The 24,587-nt window shown below is 43.0% G+C and overlaps 1 protein-coding gene across 2 annotated transcripts in view; it reads left to right on the top strand.

The window, feature by feature from the left end:
* nudcd1 (NudC domain containing 1) overlaps nt 1–24,223 on the top strand; it is a 35,813-nt gene extending 11,590 nt beyond the window's left edge. The window contains exons 5-10 of one of the 2 annotated variants that reach the window (XM_024396265.2): nt 729–920; nt 2,656–2,863; nt 10,434–10,581; nt 11,231–11,356; nt 18,937–19,096; nt 23,488–24,223. In XM_024396265.2, coding sequence (XP_024252033.1) covers nt 729–920; nt 2,656–2,863; nt 10,434–10,581; nt 11,231–11,356; nt 18,937–19,096; nt 23,488–23,774 — 1,121 coding nt within the window. In that variant the 3' untranslated portion in view covers nt 23,775–24,223. Of the gene's footprint in view, nt 1–728; nt 945–2,655; nt 2,864–10,433; nt 10,582–11,230; nt 11,357–18,936; nt 19,097–23,487 lie in introns of both variants that reach the window. The other variant, XM_024396264.2, reaches the window with a different exon arrangement.
* Nucleotides 24,224–24,587: the final 364 nt, after the last annotated feature.

Genomic DNA, 24,587 nt, shown 5'->3' with positions numbered 1-24,587 from the left:
AACTGTAGATCTGTGTCTTCCAAAATAAATGTTGCTAAGGAGAATCTTCATAAAAATTCTGTGCATTCGACCAACTATTTCAATAGTTGCAAAGAAAAAGCCATATCTCAGACTGGCTAATAAAATATTAAGATGGGCAAAAGAACACAGACACTGGACAGAGGAACTCTGTCTAGAATGCCAGCATCCCGGAGTCGCCTCTTCACTGTTGATGTTGAGACTGGTGTTTTGTGGCTACTGTCTCTGGCTGCGTGGTGAAGAGTAATCCACGGAGACTCTGTGCCACAAAATGAGTGACAAAACATTACAAAACCTGGCCAAATAATTTCAAGTCATCAGTCTCAAGTCAAAGACGAGTCCCGAGTCTTGAGGCTCCAAGTGAAGTCGAGTCTCAAGTCATCAAATGTGAGACTCAAGCCCAAGTCATGTGACTCGAGTCCACACCTCTGAAATCGCATGTTTCTTTTGAGTCCGATAGCCTATGCGTTAATTTTTGTCAGTACGAAAATGTAACAATCCTCTCTGTAACAAGTATTTTCTTAATTTGTATACTAGACAAATATTTAGAGGTAATAACTTGAATAATAATAAAAACGTGTAATGGTAATAGTGAAGTTGCAGAGAAAATAAATGTATTCTGTATGAGAATTAAACCTGTAAATTGCAATCAAATCAGTCTAATAATGCTTGCACATGTATTCTGTGTGTGCTGTATCGGCCATTTTCAGGTCAGGAGAAGAAGTACAAGGTAAGGAAGAGGAAGATGCTGAGGGGGAAGTCAGTGCCCCACTATGCAGCGTTGGAGCCCCAAGGGAAAGGGCTAATGGTGGCTTCGGAGAAACCTTTTGTTTTCACACATGTGGACGGGGCACTGCTGGAGCAGCCTGCGGCACACGCCATGGAGATGGAGTCGAGCGCTGGTGGGTCAATGCTACAGGTCATAGGTAAAAGCTACAAAGGAAATTTAACATATGAAGAAACTTTTAAGTATGCCATTGTTTCCACTGCTCAGGATTGGATAGAACATTGAAAGGTGCTGTAAAAGGGTTTGTGAATGATCACAGTTTGTATTTGAGATTGGATGGACGGGCGTGCCTATGTGAAATACGTATGTGAAATAGGGAAATAATATCATGAAATGGGTGACAGGCAACATTAGACTAAATTCATAGATTTAATATTCTGAATGCATTGTCATTCCAGTGTCTTGAGTTTTGTGATGAAGTGGCCCTTTGGTGTTTGAAATCATGATTCAAGCATGGGGGAAACCTAATAGGCTAATAAAAACTTTTGCTAATGTTAAACGAGATGCATTTGCCATTGTTAAGGAGATAGCCTAATATGTTTCTTTGAGTTTTATTATATGGGCCTAAGTCATTATAATATTTTCTGACTGGTTTATTCCCTCTACACAACAAATATTAGGCTACCATTTATCCATCTCTCATTCAATAACCAAGCATGCTCAAAAGTAATAGACTGGTAGCCTAGACAGTACATAGTGCCTTTAGAAAGTATTCAAACCCCTTGACTTTTTCCACATTTTGTTTGGTTACAGCCTTATTCAAAAATTAAGTCGTTTTTTCTTCTTCATTAATCTACACAAAAACTTTTTTACATTTTTTTTTTAGAAATGTTTCCTAATTTCTTAAAAATGAACTGAAATATCACATTTACATAAGTATTCAGACCCTTTACTCAGTACTTTGTTGAAGCACATTTTATCAGCGATTACGGGTTCAAGTCCGGGCTCTGGCGGGGTTACTCAAGGACATTCAGAGACTTGTCATGAAGCCAATCCTACATTGTCTTTGCTGTGTGCTTAGGGTCGTTGTCCTGTTGGAAGGTGAACCTTCGCCACAGTCTGAGGTCCTGAGCACTCGAGCAGGTTTTCATCAACAATCTCTCCCAGTCCCTGCTGCTGAAAAACATCCCCACAGCATGATGCTGCCACCACCATGCCTCACCGTAGGGATGGTACCAGTGTTTCCTCAAACGTGACCCTTAGCATTCAGGCCAAAGAGTTCAATCTTGGTTTCAGCAGACCCGAGAATCTTGTTTCTCATGGTCTGCGTGTCTTTAGGTGCATTTGGCAGACTCCAAGCGGGCTGTCATGTGCCTTTTTACTGAGGAGTGGCTTCCATCTGGCCACTCTACCATAAAGTCCTGGTAGGTAGAGTGCTGCAGAGATGGTGGTCTTTCTGGAAATTTCTCCACAGAGGAACTCTGATTGCTCAGTTTAGCTAGACCGACGTGTGCCTTTCCAAATCATGTACAATCAATTGAATTTACGCCAATCAAGTTGTATAAACATCTCAAGGATGATCAATGGAAACAGGATGCACCTGAGCTCAATTTCGAGTTTCATAGCAAAGGGTTTGAATACTTATGTAAATGCAGTCGGTCGCCCATTAGGCTAGTGATAAGAGCCTCAGAGCTCTTGAGAGAATACCCCCAGGAAAAAATTACCTCAAACTGCAACATGACCATTTATTATAGTTTTAGTTTCGGACTTGGTTTTCAGGGTAATTTGATACAGTTCATGCTTTGTATTGCATGTTTCATTTATATACTAATCAGATACGAGTCTATAGAAATCTTAATGTACTCAACATTATTGACATTTCATTTTTATTTCTCCCCCATGCCATTCAGATCCAATCTACTTCTGGCAGCAGACAATAGAGGATATAACAGTATCTGTGCGTATGCCCGAGGGCATCACCAAAGACGACGTGCTCTTCAAGCTCTCCATGGAAAATGTGAGTGTGGGGGTGCAGGGTTTTGCCCCCTTGCTGGAGGGGCAGCTGCATGCCCCGGTGGACCCCGAAGCCAGTGCCTGGATCATCAAAGACGAGAAAAGGTTAGCGGCCTTGCTCAAAAGTAGTGCACTACATGGGGAATAGGGTGCAATTTCGGATGCAGGCACACATCTGCTTTTACTCAGCCCAGAGCCATGAGTCGGATTTCCTTTAATGGTGAATTCGCTTTTGTGAAAATATCAAAGCATTACCACTATCTACAAACAAACAGGAAACTATAGTTTGACTCATATGAGAGTTAGTTTTTGTTCTCTATTTGTTAGGTACCATTCAAATACAATTAGATTTTATTCGTCACATGGTTCGTAAACAAACAGTGTAGACTAACAGTGAAATTCCTTCTACGGGTCCTTCCCAACAATGCAGAGGAGAAAATAGAGCAATAAAGGAAAAGTTATAACATGTAATAATAAATACACAATGAGTATAACGATAATTTGGCTATATACTGGGGGTACCAGTACAATGTCAATGTGCAAGGGGTACAAGGTAATTGAAGTCAGTATTTAGTGTGCGTTTCTAGTGTGCATTTACTGTGAAAACAGGCTGTACCCGCTTTAAGTTACAGTTTTAACAGTGTAGGCTACTGTGACTAACAAATGCATTATTATTATCATACCATTATTACAGAGAATCCGACAATTTATGCTGCCCTCTGCCTGTTGTCTACTTAGTTTATTCAAGCCTGTCTCAAAATACAACACTGTCCCTTTAAGACAAACAAAGCTCTTTACTAAAATACAACACCGTTACTTTTTCAAAGATGTCTAGAAACGCTCTTGTTGGAAGCAATCATTCCCTTATTGCTGACTGCAAATGATCTAAAACTGGGCTAATAACGCAATAATTAGCAAAGGATTTGAACAAAATGCTGCTCTCGCTTTGATCTCAAAACAAGTGCTTCTACTCACTGAAAGCACCGCCAGCATTCAAAAGTGACCAAAACATCAGCCAGGAAGCATAGGAACTGAGAAGTGGTCTGTGGTACCACCTAGACACCCCCAATAAAGGAGTGGTTCTGCAGGTGGTACCACAGACAAATTCTCAGTTCCTATGCTTCCTGGCTGATGTTTTGGTCACTTTTGAATGCTGGCGATGCTTTCACTCTAGTGGTAGCATGAGACGGAGTCTACAACCCACACAAGTGTCTCAGTTAGTGCAGCTCATCCAGGATAGCACATCAATGCGAGCTGTGGCAAGAAGGTTTGCTGTGTCTGTCAGCGTAGTGTCCAGAGCATGGAGGTGCTACCAGGAGACAGGCCAGTACATCAGGAGACCGCTACCTCCGCCTTTGTGCAAGGAGGAGCACTGCCAGAGCCCTGCAAAATGACCTCTAGCAGGCCACAAATGTGCATGTGTCTCTCAAACGGTCAGAAACAGACTCCATGAGGGTGGTATGAAGGCCCGACGTCCACAGGTGGGGGTTGTGCTTACAGCCCAACACCGTGCAGGACGTTTGGCATTTGCCAGAGAACACCAAGATTGGCAAATTCGCCACTGGCGCCCTGTGCTCTTTCCAGATGAAAGCAGGTTCACACTGAGCACGTGACAGAGTCTGGAGACGCCGTGGAGAACGTTCTGCTGCCTGCAACATCCTCCAGTCATGGTGTGGGGTGGCATTTCTTTGGGGGGGCCGCACAGCCCTCCATGTGCTCGCCAGAGGTAGCCTGACTGCCATTAGGTACCGAGATGAGATCCTCAGACCCCTTGTGAGACCATATGCTGGTGCGGTTGGCCCTGGGTTCCTCCTAATGCAAGACAATACTAGACCTCATGTGGCTGGAGCGTGTCAGCAGTTCCTGCAAGAGGAAGGCATTGATGCTATGGACTGGCCCGCCCGTTCCCCAGACCTGAATCCAATTGAGCACATCTGGGACATCATGTCTCGCTCCATCCACCACAGACTGTCCAGGAGTTGGCGGATGCTTTAGTCCAGGTCTGGGAGGAGATCCCTCAGGAGATCATCCGCCACCTCATCAGGAGCATGCCCAGGAGTTGTAGGGAGGTCATACAGGCACGTGGAGGCCACACACACTACTGAGACTCATTTTAACTTGTTTTAAGGACATTACATTAAAGTTGGGTCAGCCTGTAGTGTGGTTTTCCACTTTTAATTTTGAGTGTGACTCCAAATCCAGACCTCCATGGGTTGATAAATTTGATTTCCATTGATAATTTGTGTGTGATTTTGTTGTCAGCACATCCAACTATGTAAAGAAAAAAGTATTTAATAAGAATATTTCATTCATTCAGATCTAGGATGTGTTATTTTAGTGTTCGCTTTATTTTTTTGAGCAGTGTATATATCTTTTTAAATTTTTTTTATTCGAGTTAGGCTATATGATCAAACCGGTAATAGATCCATTGTTGTATTATTTGTGAAGCATAGCAGAGTCAGCATACATTTCAATAATTTCATTTTTTATTTTACTGGGGTGATGGTGCCTGCATCTGATGGTTAGTATTAGCGTATTAGCAGCACACTGCTGGTCCACCTCTCAACATCCCTCCCTTGTCCCTTTCCTCCACTGACACTGACCAAAAAGGGACAGCGTCTTCCAACTTATGGGGCTTCATTATTTCTGCCTCGTGCACAAATTCATGTTACTCCTATGAACAGAGAAAGTTAAATATTCCTTGATATTAAAAAAGACCCAAGCCGCTAATAATAACAACGCAAGCCTATAGATACTTTCCTACTCATTCATTACTGCTGCAGTGCTTGTTGTAGCACTAAGTGGAATTAGGAAGAACGTGCATTTGAACATGCATTGGAAAGTATTCAGACCCCTTGAGGTTAGGTCATAGCCTAAAATGTATTAATTCGGTTTTTTTCACATCAATCTGCCTATAAAGGTTAAATAAAAAAATAAAAAAATAATACCACAACGACAAAAAACAAACAAAAATTACAACTGAAATCACATTTACACAAGTATACAGAATCTTTTACTCAGTACTTTGTTGAAGCACATTTGGCAGCGAGTCTTCTTGGGTATGATGCTACAACTTGGCACACCTGTATTTGGGGAGGTTCTCCCATTCTTCTCTCCCATTCTTCTCTGCAAATCCTCTCGAGCTCTGTCAGGTTGGATAGGGAGTGTTGCTGCACAGCTTTTTTCAAGTCCGGGCTCTGGCTGGGCCACTCAAGGAAATTCAGAGACTTGTCCCGAAGCCACTCCTGCATTGTCTTGGCTTTGTGCTAAGTGTCGGTGTCCTGTTGGAAGGTGAACCTTCGCCACAGAACGGGGGTCCTGAGCACTTTGGAGCAAGTTTTCATCATGGATCTCTCTGTTCTTTGCTCCGTTCATCTTTGCCTCGATCCTGACTAGTCTCCGAGTCCCTGCCGCTAAAAAACGTCCCCACAGCAAGATTCTGCCACCTCCGGGCTTCACTGTAAGGATGGTATTGGCCAGGTGATGAGCAGTGTCTGGTTTCCTCCACACGTGATGCTTGGCATTCAGGCCAAAGACTTCAATCGTAGTTTCATCAGACTGGAGAATAATGTTTCTCATGGTCTGAGGGTCCTTTAGGTGCCTTTTGGCAAACTCCGAGCGGGCTGTCGTGTCTTTTACTTGAGAGTGGCTTCTGTCTAGCCACTCTCCCATAAAGGCCTTATTTGTGGAGTGCTGCAGAGATGGTTGTCGTTCTGGAAGGTTCTCCCATCTCCACAGAGGAACTCTGGAGCTCTGTCAGAGTGACCATTGGGTCCTTGGTCACCTCCCTGACCAAGGCCCTTCTCCCCCGATTGCCCAGTTTGGCCAGCTCTAAGAAGAGTCTTGGTGGTTCCAAACTTCTTCCATTTAAGAATTATGGAGGCCACTGCGTTCTTGAGGACCTTCAATGCTGCAGAAATGTTTTGGTACCCTTCCCCAGATCTGTGTCTCGACGCAATCCTGTCTTGGAGCTATACGAACAATTCCTTCAACCTCGTGGCTTGGTTTTCACACTGACAACTGTGGGACATTATATAGACAGATGTGTGCCTTTCCAAATCATGTCCAATCAATTGAATCTACAACAGGTGGACTCCAAACAAGTTGTAGAATCATCTCAAGGATGATCAATGGAAACAGGACTCACCTGAACTCAATTTTGAGTCTCATAGCAAAGGGTCTGAATACTTATGTAAATAAGTTATTTCTGGTTTTTATTTTTGATAAATTTGCAGTTTTTGCTTTGTCATTATGTGGTAATGTGTGTAAATTATTGTGAATTTTATTTGATCCATTTTAGAATAAGGCTGTAACGTAACAAAATGTGGAAAATTTGAGGGGTCTGAATACTTTCCGAATGCACTGTACATATGAAGTGGGTAAAACAGTATGTAAACATTAAGGTGTTCAATGACCATGTACATAGGGCAGCAGTCTCTAAAGTGCAGGAAAGAGTAGCTAGTGGTAGCAGGCTGGTAACAGTGACTGACTAGTTCAGTGCAGGATACTGGGCGGAGGCCGGCTAGTGGTGACTGTTTCACAGTCTGATGGCCTGGAAATAGAAGCTATTTTTCAGTCTCTCGTCCCAGATTTGATTCACCTGTACTGTCTCCGTCTTCTAGATGCTAGCGGGGTTAACAGACTGTGGCTCGAGTGGCTATGTCATTGCAGTGGTGTAAAGTACTTCAGTAAAAATACTACAGTAGTATTTTTACTTAACTGTACCTTTTACTATTCATATTTTTGAGTACTTTTACTCCTTGTGTTGAGGATCAGTGTAGCGTAGGTGTTGTTGCTTACCATCACCACCTCGGGTCGGCCTTTCAGGAAGTCCAGGACCCAGTTGCACAGGGTGGGGTTCAGACCCAGGGCCCTGAGCTTACCGATGAGCTTGGAGGGCACTGTAATGTTGAAGGCTGAGCTGTATTCAATGAACAGCATTCTTGCATAGGTATCCCTCTTGTCCAGATGGGATAGGGCAGTGTGCAGTGCGATGGGGCAGTGTGCAGTGCGTGGATCTGTTGGGGAGCTATGCAAATTGTAGTGGGTCTGGGATGTCCTGATGACAGAAGTGAGTGCTAGTCATTTAGTTCACTTACCTTAGCTTTCTTGGGTACAGGAACAATGGTGGACATTTGAAGCAAGTGGGGACAACAGACTGGGTTAAGGAGAGATTGAATGTCTGTAAACACACCAGCCAGCTGTTTGGCACATGCTTTGAGGACGTGGCTTGGATGCTGTCTGGGCTGGCAGCCTTGCAAGGCTTTTTATTTATTTATGTTATTTAACCTTTATTTAACTAGGCATGTCAGTTAAGAACTAATTCTTATTTACAATGACGGCCTACGCCGGCCAAACCCGGACGACGCTGGGCCAGTGAGCCCCTATTGGTTAACACTCTTAAATGTCTTACTCATGTCTGCCACAGAGAACAAGAGCTCACAGTCCTCCCCCTGTGATGGCTAATTTCTTTATTATCAAATGAGGAGAGACAAACTTATCACACAAGTCAGTTATACTTACACTAAATATTTAATCACTTATTAATAAGGGAGCAGGTCAATACAACGCACACATATAAAGTGAATCAATTGAGTGCTCTACGATAATGATGGCTGGTCGACGATTCACGCTCAGATGATTCGTTAAGAGCCCCGAGACAAAAGTACAAAGGTATTTTATAGCCAAGATACACCCCTTTCAAACTATAGTTTTGGCAAGTCAGATAGGACATCTACTTTGTGCATGACACAAGTAATTTGTCCAACAATTGTTTACAGACAGATTATTTCACTTATAATTCACTGTATCACAATTCCAGTGGGTCAGAATTTTACATACACTAAGTTGACTGTGCCTTTAAACAGCTCGGAAAATTCCAGAAAATGATGTCACGGCTTTAGAAGCTTCTGATAGGCTAATTGACACACCTCCAATTGACTCAAATTGTATCTGTGGATGTATTTCAAGGCCTACCTTCCAACTCAGTGCCTCTGCTTGACATCATGGGAAAATCTAAAGAAATCAGCCAAGACCTCAGAAGAAAAGTTGTAGACCTCCAAGTCTGGTTCATCCTTGGGAGCATTTTCCAAACGCCTGAAGGTACCACGTTCATCTGTACAAACAGTAGTACGCAAGTATAAACACCATGGGACCACGCAGCTGTCATACCACTCAGGAAGGAGATGTGTTCTGTCTCCTAGAGATGAATGTGCTTTGGTGTGAAAAGTGCAAAAAGTGCAAATCAATCCCAGAACAACAGCAAATGATCTTTTGAAGATGCTGGAGGAAACGGGTACAAAAGTATCTATATCTACAGTAAAACGAGTCCTATATCGACATAACCTGAAAGGCCGCTCAGCACAGAAGAAGCCACTGCTCCAAAACCGCCATAAAAAAGCCAGACTGCGGTTTGCAACCTCACATGGGGACAAGATTTTGGAGAAATGTCTTCTGGTCTGGTGAAACAAAAATAGAACTGTTTGCCCATAATGACCATCGTTATGTTTGGAGGAAAAAGGGGGAGGCTTGCAAGCCGAAAAACACTATCCCAACCGTGAAGCACGGGGGTGGCAGTATCATGTGGGGGTGTTTTGCTGCAGGAGGGACTGGTGCACTTCACTAAATAGATGGCGCCATGAGGAAGGAAAATTAAGTGGATATATTGAATCAACATATCAAGACATCAGTCAGGAAGTAAAAGCTTTGTTGCAAATGGCCCTTCCAAATGGACACTGAACCCAAGCATATTTCCAAAGTTGTGGCAAATTGCTTAAGGACAACAAAGTCAAGGTATTGGAGTGGCTGTCATAAATCCCTGACCTCAATTCCATAGAAAATTTGTGGGTAAACTGAAAAAGCGCGTGTGTGCAAGGAGGCCTACAAACCTGACTTAGTTACACCAGCTCTGTCAGGAGGAATGGGCCAAAATTCACCCAACTTATTGTGGGAAGCTTGTGGAAGGCTACCTGAAACGTTTGACCCAATTTAAAGGGAATGCTACCAAATACTAATTGAGTGTATGTAAGCTTCTGACCCATTGCGAATGTGATGAAAGAAATAAAAGCTGAAATAAATAATTCTCTCTACTACTATTCTGACATTTCACATTCTTAAAATAAAGTGGTGATCCTAACTGACCTATGACAAGGAATTTTTACTAGGATTGAATGCCAGGAATTGTGAAAAACTGAGTTTAAATGTATGTAAGGTGTATGTAAACTTCCGTCTTCAACTGTACATGACGAACAACAGATGGGTCACAAGGTTAGTATAGAATGGGTCACAAGGTTAAGATTTGTATGAAAGATACCTATAATTCATAGCAGACAGTATCTGCTGTAAAAACAGCCATCTTTGTGTATAGACCAGAGTCTGGCCCTGGGGTCATCTCTCCCTGGTACCATATAGAACAGAAACATTAACTCATGCTCTGGAATGCTCTTTAGGTTTTACCACCCAAAAGACATCTTAAATCTCCTGTCAGTGTTATCTCCCAGAGGTCAATCCTCAGTAGAACACACACAGAATATTTATGAGAATCCTCTATTCTGTTGCATAAAACAACCATTTGATGCAATAAAAGTATTATAACATAATCTTGCAATTTTCCACCATACCCCTCACCCAGTATAGTCCTACCGCCCTGTCTGTCTCTGTGTGTGTGTGTTCCTAGCCTGGAGGTGACTCTCCAGAAGAGGAGCGAGGGGCCCATGTGGCCAGAGCTGCTGACTGGAGGAGACGGGAGAGGAGAGTTCCTGATGAGTGAGGAGCAGACAGCCTTGCTCCACGAGAGACTGACATACCTCACTACTGAGGACATGGTGAGACTCACTGACATACGCTGAGCCTGGTCTTTTAATTTTGGGTAGTGTTCATTAGTCATAAAATGGAAGAAAAAGGAGTGAAACAGGGAGTGATTTCTTTACCTGAAATGCATCTTTCCATTTTCCATTGCTCTAATGAACATGACCCTGGGTTACTGATGATGAATCCAATCCTGTGCTCTCCTCAACCCCCTCAGTCTTTATTTATCCTTTATGAACGCCTAATTTGCTGTTCATCTCTCTATTCTCCTTTTTACCTCCAATCTTGATGTTACTTTCTGTGCCTCTATGCATCTAATCTCCCCTAAATTGACCCCCTCCAACCCCCTCTCTGAGCCCTCACTTTTAGCCTCTTGTTGCCCCTTTCCCCTACCTTCAGGTCTTCTCCTCACTCTCACCCCTCCCTCTTTAGTTTCTGAAAGCAGCTCTACTTCTCCCTCACACCATCATGTCCAGTTCTCTTGAGCTGCCTCAGTCTCAGCTTCCTATTTTTTATGATATTTTCAGTCCCAACTTGTTTAACCACTCACTGCTCATTTAGGGATTTAGCGTTTCCATCGCCATTAGCTTCTAATGACTGAATTCAATGCATCCTCTCACTGTTAACGCTACCCAATCTCTCTGCTCCCATCTCTCTTGACTTCAGAATGCCAACCCAGACAAGGGCAAGCCCCCGTGCAACGCCCAGGAGCTGGAGGACTGCGATGGCTTCCCAGAAGACAGCTCCAACCTGACACGCTTCGATGGAGAGTCGCTCAAGCCCACTCATGTGGTGAGACCCTTTTCACCACCCACCTTTACTCCACTCCCTCCTTCATTGTTATCAGCGAGCCCCTATTGGTCATATCCACAGTGGCGCAGTAGACATGCACACCTTCTCCATTTGCGTTGTCAGTGACGCTTGTCTTGATTTAATGAACATGGAAATGACCACATAAATATCTTGGGGTTCTTTATTTGAAATGAAGAGAGCTATCCATTAGGCTCAATTAGGATGGCTAGAATGTCTCAATTCAGATGCCTAGAATGTCTCTCAGGCTGCTGTGTGAGTAGAACCAATTGAGTACAGTTGGCATTGCCTCAGAGCCACCAGAAAACATGTGGCGAGACAGCATTTGCCACAGTAATATTATATTTGGTGCTGCGCCGCCAAACCACTTTCAAAGCAGTGGCAGCGGTCCAGTTCAACATGTACCTGCTCTGTCGCAGTCTACCATGGAAAACTATTGAAGACTACACGAAGAATAGTCGTGCTCTTTGTATTTGAGCAATATGATTGGCCGTTCATTCAAATACAGCATTCTACTGCAAGTCACAACTTCTCAATCAGTACAGAAGTTGATAGCTACTTCACACAGCACCTGCGAGCTGTCCTGAGCAAAAAAGCAGCACCCATCAATCTACTCACTGATATTATTTATTTTAGGGAAAGTGATTTACATAAGTTAAACCTTCAATAGTTAACATAGCAGCAATATGCTGGCCACTGTTGATAGTCACTCTTTACACTTTAGACCTGGCTGCAGTAGGCTAGCCAATGCTATCTCTTTCAGAAACGGAATTGTCTTAAAGGGGCAGCATTCTATTTTGAGAGGGGGGGATATTCTCAAAATTACATACTTTAGAAACAAAAATGAATGCAATTAAGACAATGCAATTATTAAGAATGGAGTAATGACTTACGTTGCTAAATTATATTAAACACAAATTCTGTTCGGCCAGTAGATATTTGGCCAACTTGCCCGGTCGGGTCATTTGTAAAAACGTTGGACTGTCATATCCTATAAATAGGACCCAGAGTTTTACCTGACCAGGTCATGAGAAAAGGACAAACTCCAGGCCACAGAAAAGACACGTAAGAATTTTTAACCTGTGGTAGCAAGCTGCTGGTAGAATCCTGCTGTTAATGTTTTTTTTCTGGATTTATGCCACAGCTGAGACCTATGTGGGTCTTACAGGTGTAGTCGCATCATCTGACTTCTTCCGTATTGAGCGAGGCACTGGTACTTCCTGCTTTGGTTTTTGCTTCTAAGCAGGAATCAGGAGGACAGAATTATATGCCAAATGGAGGGCGATGGAGAGCTTCTCTGTGTAGAGAAAAGGTGGTCTAGAGTTTTTTTTCCCTCTGGTTGCACATGTGACATGCTGGTAGAAATGAGGTAAAACCGATTTAAGTTGGCCTCCATTAAAAGCTCTTAGAGCTACCCCCCTACTTTGTGCAATTTCCGCCTGAAGACATACCCAAATCTAACAGCCTGTAGCTCAGGCACAGAACCAAGGATATGCATTTTCTTGGTACCATTTGAAAGACGGCACTCTGAAGTTTGTGTAAATGTGAATTGAATGTAGGAGAATATAACACAATAGATCTGGTTTAGATAAAACAATGAAAAAAACCCATATGTTATTTTTTTATTTTTGTATCATCTTTAAAATGAACAAGATAAAATAAACATTCAGATAGGATGATGGGGACAATTTCAGTGAAAAATATAAGAGGGCAACGGTACTTGTGCAAAGTTTCAGAATGATAACTTCCAAAATGAGTGCGCTACATGACATTTATCATGAAGTCACCCAGGTGTCCCACACAAGTAGCCCAAATGTACCCAAGTGGCCAAATTGGTGAAGGTATACATTTTGAAACAAATAACTATATACAAAATACCAAAATGGTATTCTAACACACCCCCCCCCCCCAAATAAAATTGAGGGAAAAAAATGGGGGGAAAAAAATATATACATTTACAAAATAACATGGGTAACTATTTACACACTTTCAATATTTGGAAGACCCTCAGTCCTCTATTAAATCAAATCAATTTATATAGCCCCAGCCTAAAACCCCAAACAGCAAGCAATGCAGGTGTAGAAGCACGGTGGCTAGGAAAAACTCCCTAGAAAGGCAAAAACCTAGGAAGAATCCTAGAGAGGAACCAGGCTATGAGGGGTGGCCAGTCCTCTTCTGGCTGTGCCAGGTGGAGATCACAGTGGTTGTAGAGGGTGCAACAGGACAGCATCTCAAGAGTAAAAATGAACAGTTTAGGGTTCCATAACCGCAGGCAGAACAGTTGAAACTGGAACAGCAGCAAGGCCGGGTGGACTGGGGACAGCAAGGAGTCATCATGGCAGGTAGTCCTGAAGCATGATCCAAGGGCTCAGGTCCTCCGAGAGAAAGAAGGAGAGAAAGAAAGAGCAGACTTAAATTCACACAAGACACCGGATAAGACAGGAAAAGTACTCCAGATATAACATACTGACCTTAGCCCCCACCCACTTTGCCATATAACCCCACCAACTTTGCCAAAACTCTCGACAATATTCTGCTGCTGATGCCAGATGTTATAGCAGTCTCTTTCTGATGTAAAGCAGAGGGTCACTGAGCATGTGGTGCATGTGATGGGAGACTTCATCTTGCAAACAACACAGCAACGCCTCCATGCTGTTCCCTTTTGGCCCTTAGGCACATCCATGCCTGCACAAATATATTTGGGCAGATGAACACTCGTGGCAAGAGCAGAAGGGACAGGGCTTGGTGCAGTGGTGCTGTAGCCAGCAAGCTCCTTGATGAGCTGCTCTCTGAAGGCTTTCTGTGAGAGGAAGGGCTTTCCAGGTGGAGTCAGTGCCACTGTGAAAGAAAATGTTCAGTTAGAATAGTTTCACATATGAGCCCTGTATCAACAGGTATAATAAACATATACAGTGGGGCAAAAAAGTATTTAGTCAGCCACCAGTTGTGCAAGTTCTCCCACTTAAAAAGATGAGAGAGCCCTGTAATTTTCATCATAGGTACACTTCAACTATGACAGACAAAATGAGAAAAAAAATCCAGAAAATCACATTGGCAACAGCCAATTTAAAATATTACATTTCATAACACATTAAGTGTGGCTTCTCAGGCCTCTACTCACATATCTACAAAATATGTGTGTGTAGAGTGCATGTCTTTATCATGTGTATGTGTGTCTGTGCCTTTGTGTGTGTCATTTCACAGTACCCGCTGTTCCATAAGGTGTATATTTATCTGTTTTTTAAAAATCTGATTCTACTTCTTGCATCAGTTACCTGATGTTTTATAGAGTTCCATGTAGCCATGGCTCTATTTAGTACTGTGTGCCTCCCATAGTCTTTTCTTGACTTGGGGATTGTGAAGATACCTTTGGTGGCATGTCTTGTGGGGTATGCATGGGTGTACGAGCTGTGTGCTAGTAGTTTAGGCAGACACCTCTGTGCATTCACTTACAAAAACAAGTAGTGATGAAGTCAATCTCTTCTCCACTTTTAGCCAAGAGAGATTTACTTGCATATTATTGTTAGCTCTACGTGTACATTTAAGGGCCAGCCGTGCTACCCTGTTCTGAGCCAGTTGTAGTTGGACAGATTTCTCCCCATCTTAGCTACTGTCGCGTGATGACTAGGTAATTTATCGAATAATTACCTACTACGTAAAATGTTTACTCAACTTAAATGAATCATGTAACAATTAACTCATTAGAAATGTGGGGCACCATGGGAAAAGTTTGTTTAATGAGTTACTGTCTCCCGAATTAAATCAAGAATATATAGATATCATATCAGTCACCAATTAATAATTTCCTCATATCAGTCTCATTCTGAATTTTGTGAGGCCCTTCTCCCCTGATTGCTCAGTTTGGCTGGGCAGCCAGCTCTAGGAAGAGTCTTGGTGATTCCAAACTTCTTCCATTTAAGAATGATAGGGGCCACTGTGTTCTTGGGGACCTTCAATGCTGCAGAAATGTTTTGGTACCCTTTCCCAGATCTGTCTCTCGACTTAATCCGAATCTCGAAGCTCTATGGACAATTCCTTCAACCTCGTGGCTTGGTTTTTGCTCTGGCCTGCACTGTCAACTGTGGGACCTTATATAGACAGGTGTGTGCCTTTCCAAATCATGTCCATCAATGGAATTTACCCTAGGTGGACACCAATCAAGTTGTGAAAACTTCTCAAGGATGATCAATGGAAACAGGCTGCACTTGAATCCTTTTGTAAATAAAGAAATTCCTAATCTGTTTTCGCTTTATGGGGTATTGTGTGTTGATGAAGAAAATGTTTTATTTAATCTATTTTAGAATAAGGCTGTAAACGGAAAACAAAATGTGGAAAAAGTTGATGGGTCTGAATATTTTCTGAATGCACTGTATGTTGATTATGACGTTACTTTAGCAAATATGATGACAATGATTTAGGCCAATGGTTCCCAACTTTTTTCGGCTACTGTACCACAAACTGTTGCTCTGCCCAGAGTACCCCTGAAGTACCCCCTCCATGTTCATTTTACCAGTTAGCCTATGGTCTCATGGGTATTTCTAGTACTCCCTGTGGATAGGCCAAGTTGCAAGAAGGAATACAACATGGCTGCTATGAAAGTGAACTGTGTTTACGTGTTATCACGGGTGTATTCATTCTGCTGATTCTTTTGAAAAACGTTTCTGAAATGGGGATAAACATCCCTGAATTTGTCCAATAGAAACTCTCGTTTGAAACTGTTGGACTGATGGACTGTTGGACTGATGATTACACCCTAGATGCTGTCATGAGTGTGTCACTGTCTGTCACCTCATATTTTTCTCTCGACCTGTGTGCACCTACATTGTAAACATTCACTCATAGACTAGGTTGTAGCAACCTTATGATGATGGGTATAGGGAAAATGTGAGTATCATGTAGTAGCCTAAACCTATCGATGTCGAACTGGGTGATTGGAATGAGAATGACATTCATCCAATATGCTGTAATACAAATAAGGCCATACTCGTAAAAAAAACGTCCTTCCCTCATCTTAAACGGGACCGATCACCACTGGCATGGCGTCATGTGGGCAAGTGGTGTGCTGATGTCAACGTTGTGAGCATAGTGCCACATGGTGGCTTTGGGGTTGTGATGTAAGCTAAGCTACAGACAGCGAACACAATTGCATTTTTATCGATGGAAATTTGAATGCACAGCGATACCCTGATGAGACCCCAGAGGCTCATTGACGTGCCATTCATCACCCACCATCACCTCATGTTTCAGCAAGCTAATGAACGCTCCTGTGTCGCAAGGATCTGTACACAATTCCCAGAAGCTGAAAATGTCTGGTCTTTCATGGCCTGAATACTCACCAGACATGTCACCCATTGACAATGTTTGGCATGTACGACAGCGTGTTCCAGTTCCCGCCAATATCCAGCAGCTTCGCACAGCCATTGAAGAGGAGTAAGACAACATTCCATAGACCACAATCAACAGCCTGATCAACTCTATGTAAAGGAGATGTGTTGCGATGCATGAAGCAAATGGTGGTCACACAAGATACTTACTTGTTTTCTGATCCATGCCCCCTGCCTTTGTTTTAAGGTATCTGTGACCAACATATGAATATCTGTATTCCCAGTCATGTGAAATCCATAGATTAGGGCCTAACAACACAAAAGCATGCATGAGAGCACCAGCTGTTCCAGACGACTGTGTGGTCACGCTCTCCGTAGCTTTAAACAGGTCAACATTCACAAGGCCGCAGGTACAAACGGATTACCAGGAAGTGTACTCAGAGAATGTGCGGACCAACTGGCAAGTTTCTTCACTGACATTTTCAACCTGACCGAGTCTGTAATAGCTACAGTGAGGGGGAAAACGTATTTGATCCCCTGCTGATTTTGTACGTTTGCCCACTGACAAAGAAATGATCAGTCTGATTTGATTTGATTTGATTTGATTTGATTTCTATAATTTTAATGGTAGGTTTATTTGAACACCCCCAGGTGGTAAGGGTGGAAAACAGCACATCTGCCACGCTGATTCTATACACGGGGGCCCCTCGGGTGCGTGCTTAGTCCCTTCCTGTGCTCCCTGTTTACCCACGACTGTGTGGCCAAGCATGACTCCAACACCATCATTAAGTTTGCTGACGACAACAGTGGTAGGCCTGATCACCGACAACAATAAGACAGCCTATAGGGAGGAGGTCAGAGACCTGGCAGTGTGGTGCCAGGACAATATCATCTCCCTCTACGTGAGCAAGGCAAAGGAGATGATTGTGGACTACAGGAAAAGGAGGGCCGAACATGTCCCCATTCACATCGAAGGGGCTGTAGTTGAGCGGGTCGAGAGTTTCAAGTTCCTTGGTGTCCAAATCAGCAACAAATTATCATGGTCCAAACACACCAAGAAATTGGTGAAGAGGGCACGACAATGCCTTTTCCCCCTCAGGAGACTGAAAATATTTGGCATGGTTCCCCAGATCCTCAAAAAGTTATACTGCTGCACCATCGCGAGCATCCTGGCCGGCTGCATCACCGCCTGGTATGGCAACTGCTCGGCATCCAACCGAGCAGAGGGTAGTGCTTTACTCTACTCTTACATAAATTATTATGTTTGAACGTCGTTGCAGACTTTAAATTACGGCCAAAGCTATTGTCGACCACATTCATTGTCATTCTATTTACACAAACAAGACTTCTGAAATCCCAATTGGCTGATTTGACATAATGTGAGGGACGCAGCCACAAAAAAGGGAACTGTAGCTTTGAGGATTGTTCCACGTCCATGGAACTGTCACCAACCGCCAACTATCAATCACTTACAGGCCTGTTTATGATTCAAATGTTAAATAGATGTCAAGTGAGCATGGAAACTGGAGGGGAGAACTGTCTACCAATAAAACTTGTTGGCAAAGAGATTCACATGTGAAACACTGGATGATCAGACCTTTCAATACAATAATAGCACAAGGTTGTGTATAAAGAGAACAAGGTCATGGTATAAATTGTCTGAACATGTGCTTCAAAATGGGACTCAATCATTCTCTGGCTTTCTCTTTGTCTTTCTAAATTTCTCTTTTTCTCTGATTCTATCTCTCTCTGTCACGCTCTCTTTCTTTTACTTTCGCCTTCTCTCTTCCGGCCTCCGCTGCGGGAGGAATAATGAAGGCAGACTGATGCATTCAGAAAAACTGGTTGCATGCACTGGTTCCATGTCCTCTCCTGATTAGAATACATTGATTCTCTGTCCCTATTGATTGTTTTTCTGTCCTCCAGTTAATAGACACTTAATTTGGAATGTTGTGTATGTTTCATGGATGGTGTTAATGCATAATTGATTAAAAGGAACCATAATGGTTTTGTTTGAGGGAACTATTTTACTTTTTTCTTTTTTTTAATCGAGTTGAGATTCACTGAGCTCTAAAAGCTATGATTGGAGGGATGAAGAGAGATGCCAGAAGAAGAACTGCATATCTTTAGGTTACTGATAAGGGTTAGGGTTAGTGGAAAGTTAGTTGAAATGTCTACATCTACAAACCATATATTTGGGACTAATAAAGTCTTACTATAGTATGTCTCTTTCTCTAGGTGAACTTGGGGAGCCATCAGTACCTGTTCACGGTGGACTTGAACCCATCTGAGATGCCTAGTTTCTGCCTGCGTCATGACGTGGATGCCCTGCTGTGGCAGCCCCGCCCGGACCAGCCCAGCAACATGTGGGAACACATTGCCACCTTCAACGCCCTCGGTACGTGTAGAAACTTTTTAGATGAGTAATTATTAGTACTGGCAGTTCTGTCAACACCTCAGACACACCTCTTACAACTCTAAATCAGGGAAACAAATTTGCATCTTTGTGCTAGGACATTGACTCAGACTGAGTTTATTTAACATGTTCAAAACACTCATGAAAATCGACCCCAAAAAGTGTGCTGGTGGCATATTTTTTTTAATTACATCCTGCCAGTCACGAGTGTACGTTTAGGCATTTCAATGACATGATTGCTGGATGCCATTATTGCAATGTTCTCTTTGTGTGAAGATGAGTGAGTGTAGATGGAGACATGTAAACTACTATAGAAATGGCACAATAGTAATTAAAATCGAATCAAATTTTATTGGTCACATTCACATATTTAGCAGATGTTATTGCGGGTGTAGTGAAATGCTTGTGTTCCTAGCTCCAGCAGTGCAGGAGTATCTAACTATTCACAACAATACACATACATCTAAAAGTAAAAGAATGGAATTAAGAAATATATAAATATTAGGAGGAGCAATGTCGGAGTGGCATTGACTAAAATACAGTAGAATAGAATACAGTATATACAGTGCCTTGCAAAAGTATTCGGCCCCCTTGAACTTTGCGACCTTTTGCCACATTTCAGGCTTCAAACATAAAGATATAAAACTGTATTTTTTTGTGAAGAATCAACAACAAGTGGGACACAATCATGAAGTGGAACGACATTTATTGGATATTTCAAACTTTTTTAACAAATCAAAAACTGAAAAATTGGGCGTGCAAAATTATTCAGCCCCTTTACTTTCAGTGCAGCAAACTCTCTCCAGAAGTTCAGTGAGGATCTCTGAATGATCCAATGTTGACCTAAATGACTAATGATGATAAATACAATCCACCTGTGTGTAATCAAGTCTCCGTATAAATGCACCTGCACTGTGATAGTCTCAGAGGTCCGTTAAAAGCGCAGAGAGCATCATGAAGAACAAGGAACACACCAGGCAGGTCCGAGATACTGTTGTGAAGAAGTTTAAAGCCGGATTTGGATACAAAAAGATTTCCCAAGCTTTAAACATCCCAAGGAGCACTGTGCAAGCGATAATATTGAAATGGAAGGAGTATCAGACCACTGCAAATCTACCAAGACCTGGCCGTCCCTCTAAACTTTCAGCTCATACAAGGAGAAGACTGATCAGAGATGCAGCCAAGAGGCCCATGATCACTCTGGATGAACTGCAGAGATCTACAGCTGAGGTGGGAGACTCTGTCCATAGGACAACAATCAGTCGTATATTGCACAAATCTGGCCTTTATGGAAGAGTGGCAAGAAGAAAGCCATTTCTTAAAGATATCCATAAAAAGTGTTGTTTAAAGTTTGCCACAAGCCACCTGGGAGACACACCAAACATGTGGAAGAAGGTGCTCTGGTCAGATGAAACCAAAATTGAACTTTTTGGCAACAATGCAAAACGTTATGTTTGGCGTAAAAGCAACACAGCCCATCACCCTGAACACATCATCCCCACTGTCAAACATGGTGGTGGCAGCATCATGGTTTGGGCATGCTTTTCTTCAGCAGGGACAGGGAAGATGGTTAAAATTGATGGGAAGATGGATGGAGCCAAATACAGGACCATTCTGGAAGAAAACCTGATGGAGTCTGCAAAAGACCTGAGACTGGGATGGAGATTTGTCTTCCAACAAGACAATGATCCAAAACATAAAGCAAAATCTACAATGGAATGGTTCAAAAATAAACATATCCAGGTGTTAGAATGGCCAAGTCAAAGTCCAGACCTGAATCCAATCGAGAATCTGTGGAAAGAACTGAAAACTGCTGTTCACAAATGCTCTCCATCCAACCTCACTGAACTCGAGCTGTTTTGCAAGGAGGAATGGGAAAAATTTCAGTCTCTCGATGTGCAAAACTGATAGAGACATACCCCAAGCGACTTACAGCTGTAATCGCAGCAAAAGGTGGCGCTACAAAGTATTAACTTAAGGGGGCTGAATAATTTTGCATGCCCAATTTTTCAGTTTTTGATTTGTTAAAAAAGTTTTAAATATCCAATAAATGTCGTTCCACTTCATGATTGTGTCCCACTTGTTGTTGATTCTTCACAAAAAAATACAGTTTTATATCTTTGTTTGAAGCCTGAAATGTGGCAAAAGGTCGCAAAGTTCAAGGGGGCCGAATACTTTCGCAAGGCACTGTACATATGAAATGAGTAAAGAAGTATGTAAACATTATTATAGTGACCAGTGATTCCGTGTCTATGTATATAGTGCAGCAGCCTCTAAGGTGCAGGGTTGAGTAACTGGGTGGTAGCCGGCTAGTGATTACTATTTAGCAGTGACGGCCTTGAGATAGAAGCTCTCTTTCAGTCTCTCGGTCCCAGCTTTGATGCACCTGTACTGACCTCGCCTTCTGGATGGTAGCAGGGTGAACAGGCCGTGGCTGTTGATTATATATTTGGCCTTCCTGTGACATCGGGTGCTGTAGGTGTCCTGGAGAGCAGGCAGTGTACCCCTGGTTATGCGTTGGGCAGACCGCACAACCCCTTGGAGAGCCTTGCAATTGCAGGTGGTGCAGTTGCCGTACCAGGTGGTGATACAGGATGCTCTCAATTGTGCATCTGTAAAAGTTTGTGAGGGTCATCGGGGCCAAGACAAATTTCTTCAGCCACCTGAGGTTGAAGTGGCACTGTTGCGCCTTCTTCACCACAGTGTCTATGTGGTGGACCATTTCAGATTGTCAGTGATGTGTACCCCGAGGAACTTCTCCCCTGCGGTCCCTTCGATGTGGATGGGGGCATCCATAATCTTGTCTGTAGACTCTGCCACATACGTCTCGTGTCTGAGCCGTTGAATTGCAACTTCACTTTCTCTGTACTGACGTTTTGCCTGTTTGATTGCCTTACACAGTGACTAACTCCACTGTTTGTATTCGACTATATTCCCAGTCACCTTTCCATGGTTAAATGCAGTGGTTTGTGCTTTTAGTTTTGCGCGAATACTGCCAACTATCCACGGTTTCTGATTTGGGTAGGTTTTAATACTCCCAGTGGGAAAAACATCCCCTATACACTTCCTGATGAACTCAGTCACCGTGTCCGTGTATACGTCAATGTTATTCTAAGAAGCTACCTAGAACATATTCCAGTCCGCGTGATCAAAACAATCTTGAAAAATGGATTCCGATTGGTCAGACCTGCATTGAATAGACCTTACGATGGGCACTTCCTGTTTGCTCCTCCATTCCTATAGGCAGAAACTCAAAATGGAGAAGTGATCTGATTTGTCGAAGGGAGGGTGGGGGAAGGCCTTGTAGGCATCCCAGAAGGGGGAGTAACAGTGGCCAAGCTTTTTTTCAGCGCGAGCACTATAGTCAATGTGTTGATAGAGCTTAGGTATCGTGTTCTTCAAATTTGCTTTGTAAAAATTCCCAGCTATAATAAATGCGGCCTCAGGATATGTGGTTTCCAGTTTGCACCAAGTCCAGTGTAGTTCCTTGAGGGCTGTCGTGGTGAGGGGGAATATACAAGGCTGTGACTATAACCGAAGGGAATTCTCTTGGGAGGTAATGCGGTCAACATTTGATTGTGAGGTTTGTGAGGTTTCTAGATCAGGTTAACAAAAGGACTTGAGTTTCTGTATGTTATCACAATCACACCATGAATAGTTAATCATGAAACATACAGCATGACCTGCCTTCTTCCTGGAGAGTTCTTTATTCCTGTCTGCGCAATGTACTGAACACCGCTGGCTGTACAGACGGGGACAGTATATCTGGAGAGGGCCTTGATTCCGTGAAACAGAGTATGTTACAGTCCCTGATGTCACTCTGGAAGGAGATCCTTGCCCTGAGTTTGTCTACTTTATTGTCCAGAGACTGAACATTAGCGACTAATATACTCTGAAGCAGTGGATGGTGTGCACGTCTCCTGAGTTGGACTAGAAGTCCACTCCGAATACCTTTTTTTCTGCCGGTGGTGTCTTGGTGCAGCCTCTGGGATAAGTTCAATTGTCCTGGGGGATCCAAAGGATCCAATTCGGGAAAGTCGTATTGCTGGTCATAATGCTGGTTTACTGCCGCTCTGATATCCAAAATTTCTTTCCGGCTGTATGTAACGACACAAAAAAAACGTTCTGGGCTAATAATGTAAGAAATAACAAAAAAAAAGAAAATACTGCAAAATTGCATAGGAGCTAGAAGCACAGCTGCCATGTCTTTCGGCGCCATCTTGAGCTAGTTCAATGCTAATTCCTGTGTGGCTGATGTTTGTCACAACAAGCCCTGCGTTTCTCAGTGTCTTTGGAGATGAGTAGAAGGTATTCTACCAACGTGATTTTCTTCCAACTTACTAATTTTCTTTCTCATTTTTCGGATCTCCTAGGCTACGTCCAGGCGTCGAAACGTGACAAGAAATTTGCCACCTGCCCCCCAAACTTCTCCTATGCCGCTTTGGGGGAGTGTCTTCGCCGGGTGTTCATCTACCGGCAGCCGTCGCCGGTGGACACAGTCCTGTTCAACAGGATGCAGGGTCGTCAGGTGGGCCAGGTCGCTAAGCAACAGGTGGCCAGCCTGGAGTCAAACAACATTGTCCTTGGCTTCAGAGCCACCAATGAGAGACTGTTTGTCCTGACCTCTAACAACCTATTTGTTCTGAAGATCAACAATTAGATCTGGGACTACTTTTATGGCCAGTTTTACGGACACACCCGGGATGGAGAATCCCCATTGAGATAGCATTTTAGTCCAGGACTATAAGCTTAATCTGTGTCCGGGAATCTGCCCCTTAGAATGTTTCCATCCACCATACACACTGTCCACCCCTGAGACAGAGCTATACCATTCCACAAAGTAAAAGGAGTGTATCTAGAACCTACAGTAAGTGTGGTAGTGTAATGTCATTTGTGGTAGAGGTCTGATCTGTCAGCAATATGTCTACACTTTCAAATGTCTGTCTTCATATTTGTATGTTATTCTGTGAATATCCTACTGGTGTTGACACTGTATAGGAGCCCAAATGTAGTATGATTCATGTTCTCACATTAAATTATGCCCTCAGAAGCTTTGACCAATAGAAGCAGAATGTAATGAAAATATTCCATTAAAACCAAACAACGTTATGAGTTTTGTACCTTTATACCTGGGCTGTCAAACTCAATTCCTGGAGGACCATGTGTCTGCAGATTTTTGTTATTTCCTTTCAATTTGTGTCCAATTTAAGACCTAGTCAACCAGTTTATAATTAATCAATTACCTTAATTGATCAATCAAGAACAAGGAAGGAGTGGGCTGGTGGGAAGCCTTGTGATGTCAGAAGCTGAGTCCCAAATGGCACCCTATTTATTCCCTTAATAAGGCACTACTTTTGACCAGGCCCCCTAGGCACGTATCCAGAGCCTCTGAGCACAGGAACTCACTAAAGCCCAAAATGTGTCATCATATCCACCTGTGCTTTTCTGTTTTCTCCTTTGTATTTTGACATGC

The sequence above is a fragment of the Oncorhynchus tshawytscha genome, linkage group LG31 (assembly GCF_018296145.1).
Source record: "Oncorhynchus tshawytscha isolate Ot180627B linkage group LG31, Otsh_v2.0, whole genome shotgun sequence".
In the NCBI taxonomy this organism is placed as follows: Eukaryota; Metazoa; Chordata; class Actinopteri; order Salmoniformes; family Salmonidae; genus Oncorhynchus; species Oncorhynchus tshawytscha.
This window is presented reverse-complemented; position numbering and strand designations above follow the sequence as displayed.